At 41.9% G+C, this 12500-nt stretch overlaps 2 protein-coding genes across 2 annotated transcripts in view; one reads left to right on the top strand and one right to left on the bottom strand.

Moving 5' to 3' along the window:
* Positions 1–6087, top strand: part of LOC123514263 — an 8328-nt gene extending 2241 nt beyond the window's left edge. The window contains exons 2-5 of the mRNA XM_045272024.1: positions 2865–2993; positions 3404–3518; positions 3983–4133; positions 5314–6087. Coding sequence (XP_045127959.1) covers positions 2865–2993; positions 3404–3518; positions 3983–4133; positions 5314–5538 — 620 coding nt within the window. The 3' untranslated portion in view covers positions 5539–6087. The remainder of the gene's footprint in view (positions 1–2864; positions 2994–3403; positions 3519–3982; positions 4134–5313) is intronic.
* LOC123514264 overlaps positions 1–12500 on the bottom strand; it is a 64813-nt gene that overhangs the window by 11030 nt on the left and 41283 nt on the right. The window lies entirely within an intron of this gene.

Below are 12500 nucleotides of genomic sequence, written 5' to 3'. Positions count from 1 at the left end.
CTATCCGAAGATCGGAAATAATGAGCTCTGAGCACGTTCCGTAGAGTAACGTCTGGCTGTCTCGTCAGAGACTGCAGCAGATCAAACAGTGAAACACACTAGCAAACCTTCCACTGGTATAAAATTATCTGACGCGTAGTATATTTGGTAACACAACTCTCCAAAGCATTATTCATTCTTACGCGATTGAACACAAAACAACAACACTGATAATAACACTCGCAACACTCCGCCTGGTATAAACAAACAAGTAATGTCACAGTGTGAGTTTCAGTGTCAACAAAGGATCAGTGAAAGCTTACAGGGAGCCACGTTTAAAGAGATAACAAGATCCCAAGGAGAAATTGTAAGGCCATGATAGAACCAGTCAGGATATCTCTCTCTCTCTCTCTCTCTCTCTCTCTCTCTCTCTCTCCTGAAACATTTGATATGTCACAGGGAACGGTATATAACTGGTCCTCCCGCCACACACACACACACACACACACACACACACACACACACGAAGTAATAGTATCATATCAACGGATTTTGTGGATATTTTACTTACGTTACGGTTGTGTGTGTGTGTGTGTGTGTGTGTGTGTGTGTGTGTGTGTGTGTGTGTGTGTGTGTGTGTGTGTGTGTGTGTGTGTGTGTGTGTGTGTGTGTGTGTGTGTGTAATTCACCTCGATCGTCTGCTGGTCACCCAGCCAGTCTTCCCCATTACGGAGCGAATTCAGAGCTCATAGACCGATCTTCGGGTAGGACTGAGACCACATCACACACAACACACACCGGGAAAGCGAGGCCACAACTCCTCGAGTTACAACCCGTACCTATTTACTGCTAGGTGAACAGGGGCTACACATTAAGAGGCTTGCCCATTTGCCTCGCAGCATTCCGGGACACGAACCCGGCCCTCTCGATTGTGAGTCAAGCATGTGTGTGTGTGTGTGTGTGTGTGTGTGTGTGTGCTACCTAGCTCACGTTCCTCAGACACTGTAATAATGAAGAGAGAACACATTTTTTCTTTAATCTCTCTCTCTCTCTCTCTCTCTCTCTCTCTCTCTCTCTCTAGAAAAGATCAAACAAATCGTGTCTTGGCTTGGTGTTACTGGCAATGCTGGTGACTTATTGCGCATTACGTGCTCCTAATTGCTGCTACCACTCTTGTCGATACTACTCACCACTAAGCCCTACTATCAGCTACATCTGTCCCTAGTACACACACACACACACACACACACACACACCATTAATATTTTACTCATCTTTCAGTATGGTTTGCTTTAGTCTCCTGCGCATTCATACTAACTTTCTTTTGTTGTTGCAAATGAACCGTCGTAACACTAGTTTGGATGAATATAATATCTAGGCGTGAAACTATTAATTAGAGATCATAATTTTCTCATCTTTATCCCTCAAATCTCTGTGATTCTTGGCAATGAATAATAAAACTGTTAAAAAGATTAGTACTTTATGTCAAGCGTAGATCTATTAAGTAGAGATCACAGTTATTCTTGCCTCCATCCCTCAAATTCCCGCGACTTAACCACTTCAGTACTATGCCGCGTTTTTATATTAACTCTGCTTACTATTTGGTGATTTTATACAGCTTCAGAAACCTGAGTGAAATTAAAATAGTGAAGACTGGCCATTAATTTTCTGACCTCCATAGACCTTTCCTTATGACAATAAAGTCGTCTATTTGTATCCGAAACTCATGGTAAAAAGCGTCCCAGTACTGAAGGAGTTAACATCGAACTGCTTCAACTGTAAAAGTAGTTAAATTGGAAGAAAAAAACATGTTAATTGTAAATCTTTCAAGTTAAGATCACAGTTGTTCTTTCCTCCGTCCTGAAAACCTCCCTGATGTGTCGCAGTCGTTACGAATTAAGGATTTTGGAGATCATGATGATTTAGGAACAAGTGACACATTTCTGTTCATTGAGAAAAAAAAAAAAAAACTATAGTGGCAGTATTTCTTCATCACATTCTGGTGGTGACAGTGCTATTTCATCACGAGCAGCAGTGATTGTGCATGTTATCACGTAGTGGTGTTTGAGTTTACTAGCCTACAACGTGACTGGAAATGGTTGTGGTGGTGGTAGTAGTACATGTACTGGTGGTGGTGGTGATGATGGTGGTGGTGGTGGTGGTAGTTGTACTGTTTGGTTAAGTTACATTCCATTCACAGTAACAAGAGCATTTCTCTCCTTAAGATTAGATTGATTGCGTGGCTGACTTTGGGAAGAGAGTAAAGCCTGGTTACTTTACGTTATCTAAACACCTTCAAAAGCCTTAACACGGTCACGTCTTGCAGTGACACGCTTCTATCAGGCCATATACAGACTAGGGTACTGTAAAACTAAGAATATATTATTTTGTAAAACCAAGCTTTCTATTATAGTTAGTCACAAATAATTCTCGTTTTCTTTGTCAGTGAGTGATGTGTTTGAATGAGTTACTATGTTGTTTTAAAGCTTATGAAAACTACAGGGTAGGTGATGAAATAACGAATTGATGTGTGTGTGTGTGTGTGTGTGTGTGTGTGTGTGTGTGTGTGTGTGTGTGTGTGTGTGTGTGTGTGTGTGTTGGGTAGCTGGCGTAAGTGGTAATGTGCATGATGAGGCTGCATGACTGATTAGTAGTGCTGATAATCTGGTAACCTATTGTGAAGTGTTTGGTTTGCGGTGTGTTGCGTTAGGCTATCATCAGCAACATGCAGCTAACACTGGTACTGATAAACGTGACCGTCCATTGCCATAGTTCCATAACCCACCAAAGCACACCTTTCTCTGAACCAGACACGTATCAAGTCATTAATCGTTATGAAACGCGCAAATCTCTCTTTCTTTCACCTTCGTCTTCTACTCCGTCAGAGCTGCCTGGATTCTACAACTCCACCTGCGGTCCCTTCACCCCCAGCCCGACTTGCTTCACACAACTCAACCTGCAGTGTCAGAACGGGAGGTGCGTCTGCTTGGAGAATTACATGCCCAATGATTCAGGTAAAGCGGTGAGGCGGTGAAGTGACCAGGTGATGTGTGGATGGGTAGGAAGGTAGATGGCGATACACGCATATGGTAGATGGTTAGATCGTTATATGGTTTGAAAGACAGATGGATAGATAGGTAGAATAATAGACAAATATATAAAGAATTAGGTAAGTAGATACGTAATTAAATGAATAAGTGGTTGAGTGGAAGAATGGATGGATGGATAGATAAATAGAATAAATAGATAGATAGATAAGTAGATAGACAGACCGAATAGAAGGAAGAAAAAAGGGAAGTTGATGTGTTAATATTTTTATGTACTTAATCAAACCCATTCTCTCTCTCTCTCTCTCTCTCTCTCTCTCTCTCTCTCTCTCTCTCTCTCTCTCTCTCTCTCTCTCTCTCTCTCTCTCGGTCACCAGGAGGCTGCAAGGAGGACCTGGTGACGATGCTAGTTACGTGGCTTATACGTCTCTTCATCAGCGCCTGCATCTTTCTCATATGCCTCACTATCTTCCACCTGTTCATCTCCAGGAAGTAAGGAGGAAGAGAAGGAGGAGGAGGAGGAGGAGGAGGAGGAGGAGGAGGAGGAGGAGGAGGAGGAGGAGGAGGAGGAGGAGGAGGGGGAGGAAAGAATAAGAAGAAAAAATGAAAAGAAAAGATTGAAGGTGAAATGGTCAGAGAGAGAGAGAGAGAGAGAGAGAGAGAGAGAGAGAGAGAGAGAGAGAGAGAGAGAGAGAGAGAGAGAGAGAGAGAGAGAGAGAGAGAGAGAACCTACCATACATCACACCATACAACAACCCACACACCACTACCACCACCACCACCACCACCAACACCACCACTACCACCACCACCACCACCTCGTTCACCTTACTCGCAAAACAATCTTCCCACACTCGCAACGTAACTCCAGAACACCTACTACCACCCTCACCATTACCTCTAACACAACTACAACTATCACAGTCTCCCCCTAACCACTAGTCTCTTTCCTGAAGGTGCTGTTGGCGGAGGAGCAGAGAGGACCAGGAAGAAGAGGAGAACCCGCAAGACAGAAGGAGTAGCAGCTGTTGGTATGACGAGCCTCCACCCTACGTTGAAGCAGTGGAGGAGATGCCGCCTCCTACCTACCAAGAGGCCGTGGCTAAGGTGAGCAGAGAAGCGGTGGGTAGACAGGAACAGACTGGTGTGTGGATAGAAGAGAAGAAGGGAAATATACTTGGGAAATGAGCAGGGGAGGTAGATGTAAGTAGGTAAGAAAAGCAGAGGTATAGAGACGAAAAATGGAGTTTACTGGTGATGCTGGAAAACAGTGAGAAAGAAAAAGTTAGGAGAGGAAAGGAGAGACAAATGCAAGAGAGAATAATACGAGATAGAAGATGAAGGGAGGTTGAAAGGAAAGAGACAGACGCACAAAAAAAAAAAAAGGAAAAAGAAAAAAATGAGATGAAAAAGAGAGAAGTAGGAGGGAGAGACGAGAAACATAGACGAGGAAAGGGTAGAACTTAAGAAAATGGAACGTTAGGACAGACAGATTTATGAAACAAACGAAGCAAAGAGTTAAAGAAAAGAGAGAAAGAGAGAACTATAAGAAATTAATGAGAAGAGAGGAAAGATAAGGATGTAGGAACACACAATGCAAGCAGACACGTAAAAAAGAAGCAGATAAGAAGAATGGAATCTACTAAGGAAAAGTGAATGAGAAAAGCTAAACCGCCCACACGTGACGAGATACAGACACTGGGGAAACGCTGAATACAAAAAAGATGATGACTGTGGCGGAGACAGACGAGGAAGAATGAGAGAATTATTATCTTATCACCGCTCGCAGGGTGGTAGAGAAAGCGTAGAAGGCCAGGACAGACATCACTGGGTGCACTCTCTCTCTCTCTCTCTCTCTCTCTCTCATCAGCTGAGAAAAAACAGACTAATCTCAATAAGCTGTGTGAGTGAGAGAGAGAGAGAGAGAGAGAGAGAGAGAGAGAGAGAGAGAGAGAGAGAGAGAGAGAGAGAGAGAGAGAGTGTGTGTGTGTGTGTGTGTGTGTGTGTGTGTGTGTGTGTGTGTGTGTGTGTGTGTGTGTGTGTGTGTGTGTGTGTGTGTGTGTGTGCGCGGGAGCGTGCGCAGGTGACTACTATTAGGTGCAGTCACTTGTGTTACCACCTGAGACACACACACACACACACACACACATATGCATAATATTCGAAATCATAATGATTATTGCCACTATTGCCACCACTACAACCACCACCACCACCACCACCACCACCACCACCTCTACTGCTACTACTACTACTACTACTACTACTACTACTGTGTGTCTTGCAGGAAAATGATGCACCGAATGGACCAAGGGAGAGAGAAATTCACCCCACTGCTGCCCCTGTCACAACCTCTGAACCTACACCTGCTCCTGCCCCTGCTCCTGTTTCTGCTCCTGCCCCTGTCCACGCCCCAGTTAGGAGAGGCGTGGAGACCGTCAGCACCTCACACATGCCACATCCAAACCCCGCCATATACACCAACTACGCTCATCTTGCATTACATATGTAGCCACGTTTGATTATAGGAGACCGAGCGATAGACAGATAGACAGATAGATAAATAGATAGATAGATAGAAGTTTCATTGCTACATCGCACTGAATGACATCCAGCATAGTATAAAGTTACATCTAATTACATTATCTATCATCCATTCCTCTTTCTTCAGCTCCTGAGGGTATAAGACGAAAGGGAGATGAGAGAGGTAGAGAAAGAGAGAGAGAGAGATGTTATTAGATTGCGACCATATAACTTTCTTCCTGGTCACGTTTAGTCGCGTCTATCATCGAACTTTCCTCCTACTTCAGTTTCGTGTTTAAATGGAAGGTAAGAGCCAGAAGGAAGGTTAGGCAGAAGATGTAACATGCCGCTGCACTGCTTCTTGTCAATCTTCTTTCTGTCTCATTTTCTCCAGCAAGCAAGAGGAACATCATAACATAACTTCCTCCTCCTCCTCCTCCACCTCCTCCTCTCTCTCCTTCCCTCGATGTCAGTGTGTGTATATATATATGTATGTATATCATCATGTAAATTAAGTAAATAAATATAATTTTGTATGAAGAAGTAAACCGTGTTTTTGTTCTTCAATTAAAGAGAGAAAGACGCTAATTAACCCCGCAGTCACCTGTCTTGTATCAACTCCTGGGAAGAGATTATTAAGAGAGTAGTGCTTTTAAACCTTATCCTTCCTGCACGCCTCACAGCTGCACACCTGCACGCCTCGCACCACACCTTAACTAACCAAACTAACACCTATAACAACACATGAAAACGAATTATTGAAAGAGAAATACTTTTCAATGTTGTTCTTCATCCCAACACCTCCACTCCAGCCCGCCCAACCCCTGCTTGCACCTCCCCGCCCCACCCTGCCCTGTCCCGGCCCCACAAATAACATCCCCCGCTGCGCGAGCGTGTGAGTACCCCGTGGGCGCGACCGAATATGGATGCTTCCTTCTTTTTCTCTCAGTCATCAATGCAGTACTGATTATGATTACAGTGTGGGTGGGGGATGGGGGGTGAGAGGGTGTGAGCTCCCCGTTGCTTTGAGATTAATGATATGGCGTGCCCCAGGGCGCCGCCATCCCCTCGGCCCCGCAAGACATGCCCCCAGGGGAAGGCAACGGTTGTTGTGATGGTGGTGGTGGTGGTGGTGGTGGTGGATGAGGAGTGTGGAAGAATGAGGAGGAGGAGGAGGAGGAGGAGGAGGAGGAGGAGGAGGAGGAGGAGGAGGAGGAGGAGGAGGAGGAGCAGGAAGAGAGGTATGTGTCCTGGATCAAAACTAATCTTTTTATTTTCTCTAATTAATTGTCATTCATTGTAATTGTTATTCGTGTTCTTATTTATATTTCCTTCACTCTTTTTTTTCTATTTTCTTTACCTCTTTTTTCTCCTCACCCTTCCAATGTCCATTTTTCTCTCCATCCCCTCTTATTCCCTCCACTTTTTCTTCTTCTCTTTGTACCTTTCCTTCCTTCCCCTGTTCACCCATTTTACTATCTTCCTTGACATTTTTCTCCCTCACTCCCTTCCAGTTTCTATTTTCATCACCCTCCTCTTACTCCATCTATTCTTTCATCGTCTCTGTAAATCATCGCTCTCCTCCTTCCGTTCTTATTCCTCATGTCTTTTGATCTCTCACTCCCTCTCTCTATTCTTTCTCTTTCTGCGTTATCAATTTTCTTTAAACCCTTTTCTCTTCTCTCCTTGTTATCACAGTTTCTCTGTCTCCTTTTCCCTCCCTTTCTACTATCTCCATTATTCCTCCTCCTCCTACTCCTACTCTTCCTGCTCCTTCTCCTCCTCTTCTACCTGCTCGTCTTTACAGGTAACCGCCCACACATGACCCTCGCCCACACTCACCTGACCCACATACATCCAGGTGTGTTCCCACCAAGTAGGTGTCTCGCCCCTCCGAACTCAATATTAATGGACTGAAATAGATACCTCGGTGATATAGACTAATTAACGCCAACAAATGAACAGATTGCTAAGGAAGTGAACGGGATATGATAGATTATTATTTTCTTTAGGGGTTTCTTATTCGTCATCTACTATTATTATTATTTTTTTTTCTTTATTAGAGAAGGGTCATATTTCCTCCTTTTCGAGGTTAATGAAGCAAGAGAGATGCTGGCTGATGTTTTGGTGATTGTGTTCATTACTAGAGTAAGTGAAAAAAAAGTAAGGTAAGAGTGAAGTGAGAGAGAGAGAGAGAGAGAGAGAGAGAGAGAGAGAGAGAGAGAGAGAGAGAGAGAGAGAGAGAGAGAGAGAGAGAGAGAGAGAGAGAGAGAGAGAGAGAGAGAGAGAGAGAGAGAGAGAGAGAGAGAGATAACTTGAACACTTGAACACTTTATTATGCCAAACTTTTACAATTTTAAACAACATATAAATATATAGGAATGAATGGCAGCCCATGTAAAGCCGAAGCTTTTTAGGCAAAGATACAGATTATGTTAATTTTTAAGAGAAGGAAACGGAGGAAATATACTTAATATAGGAATTATGTAAATTTTGCATCCCAATGCAATGTGAAATTGGCATACTCATCACATGAATTTATTTCACATGTCAGTTTGGTACCTTGGACATTTTGTCAACAATTGGACCTAATATTTCAACAATTGATACATTTATACACAAACACAAGTCTGTACATTCATACATATACTACATATACATTAATAGTTAGATATCAAGTATTTCTTAAGATTATTTTTAAAGGAATGTATTGATGGTAAGTTTTTTATATGACTAGGTATAGAGTTCTAAATTTTGGGACCTGTAAAGGCTAGAGAGTGTTGACAAAGTGTAAGGTTATGTATAGGTATTCTTAGGTTAGTTCTAGTACGGGTAGGGTAGTTAGGTTGTACTACTTGAATGTGTTGATTGTTTGTGGTGTTATACATGTGAATTCCAATTTGAAGTTTAGCAATTTTAGTTCTTTAAAGAGGGGTTTAGTGTGAGCAAAAAATTCAGTGTCCGCTACAATTCTAATAATTTTCTTTTGTATTGTGATTAGTGGCAGTAAATGTGTTGGGTAGGTGTTACACCATATAGGGGTACAGTATTGTAAGTGGGGTAATATATGTGCATTGTACATGATTCTAAGTACATTAATTGGCATAAGTTCTCTTATTTGATAAAATAGTGAAGCAATTCTGGATATTTTTAGTACTAAATTGGAGATATGATTTTTAAAAGTGAGTTTGTCATCAAATGTTACTCATAATAATGTATGATGGTTGACTCTATCAATGGTATGATGAGAACAAGGGCGGAGCATTTGTAATTCTATTTGTAAATAGCATATAGATTGACTGTAAGTCAATCTAAATAGAGAGAGAGAGAGAGAGAGAGAGAGAGAGAGAGAGAGAGAGAGAGAGAGAGAGAGAGAGAGAGAGAGAGAGAGAGAGAGAGAGAGAGAGAGAGAGAGAGAGAGAGAGAGAGAGAGAGAGAGAGAGAGAGAGAGAGAGAGAGAGAGAGAGAGAGAGAGGCGCCATATGACCCTCGCCTGTGCCCCAGCGGTTCACCACAACAACCTAATTAACTCGCTCGTGGCGGGAAAGGAGATCCAACTCGAATTATACAAGTTATCAGCGTCGCCAAGACAAGCCAAGCCACCTGCCGGGCACCGTTACCCCCTCCCCCCTCTGTCTACCATCCAGTCTCCCCTCCCCCGACAGCTTCCCCACGCCTCCTGCAGGGCCGCCACCTTTCAAACCTCCAGGTCATCTTTCCTGAATTTCACCTTCGGCACGCGGCTCCCCAGGTAATGTTACGTGGCATCTTGACCTGTGTAACCCGCCGCTCTCTTGCCCCGTGAGAGTGATAAGCTGAGGTAATGGGATAATCTAATCTAACAAGAGCGGAGTTAACGTAATCTAACTTAACCCCCTTCAGTACCAAGGACACATTTTCATATTCATTCTCGTTACTGTCTGGTGATTTTTTACAGCTTCAGAAACTTACGAGGGGAATAAAATTGTGAAGACTTTGGCCATTAATCTTTGGACTTCCATAGACCCTTCCTAATGCAAACAAAATTGTCTAATGACCCCCAAAACTCAAGGTAAAAATGTGTTCCAGTAGTGAATGTGAGGTTAATGTGAATTGACTTAACATAACGGCAACACAAAATAATCAGCAGTACCAGTAGCAATGTGTGAAGTATTTATATGCATCTACAAGGAAGATAGCGATGAAAAAGAATACATTTTATACATTTTGTAATTTCCTCTCAGTTCAAAGACTGTATGTGGTTAAAGAACAAGCAAAGACAAATCAGAGTGATTAGTAATTAAGGAGAGGTGTGTCAAGTGGCTGTCAAAAGGATAACATAACTTGACCTATCAAGAACTTACTGAATCTAACCAAATCTGAAGCTTTCCTAAACGTAAAATAGCACTTTTGAATCCCCTTTATCTAAACCAACCTGAAGTAGTTTAAGTTAAGCTAACCTAACCAAACTCTGAAACTCCCTACCTGCATTTGCATTTCCACCTTCCTATGACCTGACTTCACTTAAGAGGGAGGTTTCAAGACATTTGTCACTTTTTTTGGTTAACTCTCTCAGGGAGGGACTGAGAACTAAGTGGGCCTTTTTTTTTCGTTTTATGTTGCCCTTGGCCAGTTATCCCCTATTACACATACATATAAAAAAAAAACTAAGCCAATTACAGCAGAAGTAACAACAGTAAGAGATTTCCAGCACTCCAGCTTTATGTCACGTATGCACACTCATGTATCAGCAATGACGTCAATGTGCTATCAGCCGAGTTGCCACCAAGGACTTAGAAAGCAGCTGGACACGTGTTGCCTCTTAGGGTGCGCCACCCACCTACCCCCTGCCTGCGTGGTGAGTCTCGGTGTCTCTGCCTTCGTCCCTGTCCTCCTTTCGGGTTACTATGGAGACGCAAGGTTAGTGCAGACACACCCAGCTTTGTCTTATCACGGGGGAGGAACAACCACAAGGAGGAGGAGGAGGAGGAGGAAGAGGAGGATTTTTTTTATACTGTTCATGTTAGAGTACGAGTAGGAGTAAGTGTAATAAGTAGTGAAGAAGGAGGAGAAGGAGGAGGAGGAGGAGGAGATGCCGGAAGAGAAGGAGGAAGAAGAGGAGGAAGAAAATAACGAAGAAGACGAAGACAATAACTACAACGACGACGGCAAATAATAATAATAATAATAATAATAATATTAATAATAATAATAATATTAATAATAATAATAATAATGATAATAATATCAATAATAATAATAATAATAATAATAATAATAATAATAATAATAATAATAATAATAATAATAATAATAATAATAATAATAATGATGATAATAATAACATTAATAATAATAATAATAATAATAATAATAATAATAATAATAATAATAATAATAATAATAATAATAATAATAATAATAATAATAATAATAATAATAATAATAATAATAATAATAATGATAATGATGATAATAATAATGATAATAACAATAATGATCATAATAATAATAATAAGAAGAAGACAAAGAAGAAAAGAAGAAGAAAGACGAGGAAAAGGAGCAGCAAAAAAAGAATGTTTATAGTTATGAAACCACTACCACCACCCCCACCACCACCACCACCACAACTAACAAAACAACAACAACACACACACACACACACACACACACACACACACACACGCACACACTAAACAATCGAGTTCCTGCAACAAACACGCTAACCATAAATAAATACGCTGAAAATCTTCCCATCTACTTTAACTCCTTCAGAACTAAGACGCATTTTTACCTTGATTTTTTTTTGGATATGACTAGACGATTTTACTTGCATTGGAAACGATCTATGGAGGTGAAAAAAAAAAAATAGCCAGAATCTTTACTATTCTAATCCCAATAAATCTTTCTGAAGCTGTATGAAATCGCCAAAAACAGTAACTATAGAATGAATATGGAAACGCCTCCTGGTACTCAAGAGATCAATGGTTCCCTCTTGAGTTTGCCCTAAGAATGTCATTAGTGAGTCACCCTCAGCCATCTCCTATACTGACTGGCTACAATGGAAAGCGTGCAGAGGGCGATGATGATAGAGGCGATAACGATAGACGATAGAGAGAGCAACGATAAGCACAACCACCAGGAGCGCCGCGTTGGTGGTGAAGAGGAAGAGAAGAAGAAGAAGAAGAAGAAGAAGAAGAAGAAGAAGAAGAAGAAGAAGAAGAAGAAGAAGAAGAAGAAGAAGAAGAAGAAGAAGAAGAAGAAGAAGAAGAAGAAGAAGAAGAAGAAGAAGAAAGACAAAAATGTTAATTGTAAGTGACACATCCTTGCGCACGATCACCACCCCTGCAGCCTGCCCGGTGAACGTGAGGGACGGAGCCATGAAGTGTGAGGGCATGTGATCAACACACAAGTCACAAGTGGAGTAACCTTCACTCACTTTCACTATGATTAATTCTTTTATTCCTGCAATCTCAAGTCCACTGATATCGTGCCCGTCCATTAATCTCTGAGACCATCAAGATATCAGTCTTTTTATGTAAGAATGTTAATGGCCTAGGACAACAAGATAAAAAAAGGATAAAGAGGGAAGAGAAAAGAGCCCCTGAAATGCCAGTACCTCAACAAGACAGCTAAAAGGACTAACCAAATCTTCAGAGAGTTGGAAACGCGAATCAGTGACAATGAGTGTGACATATTGACTTCTACGCATGTCTACTGAAGAAGGACGACTTCAGACAGCAGGAAGACGCAAAACAATAAAAACGAATGCGATGAATTGACTTCTGGACATGACTGCAGTGGCGGCGGGTATACAGTATGAGTATGAAGAGCAGCGTGGCGGTGGGCATTGAAGCGGCAGGCGATACGAGGTGGCGTGGAGGTGCCGAGGGGGCGGCAACAGGTTCGACAGACGTGGTGCGCTGCTCGAAATAGACTCAGCTGGTAAAAATAGCGACAGATCAGCCACTT

The sequence above is a fragment of the Portunus trituberculatus genome, chromosome 37, assembly GCF_017591435.1.
Source record: "Portunus trituberculatus isolate SZX2019 chromosome 37, ASM1759143v1, whole genome shotgun sequence".
NCBI lineage: Eukaryota > Metazoa > Arthropoda > Malacostraca > Decapoda > Portunidae > Portunus > Portunus trituberculatus.
The sequence above is the reverse complement of the archived record's forward strand: the minus strand, read 5'-3'. Positions and strand labels throughout refer to the sequence as shown.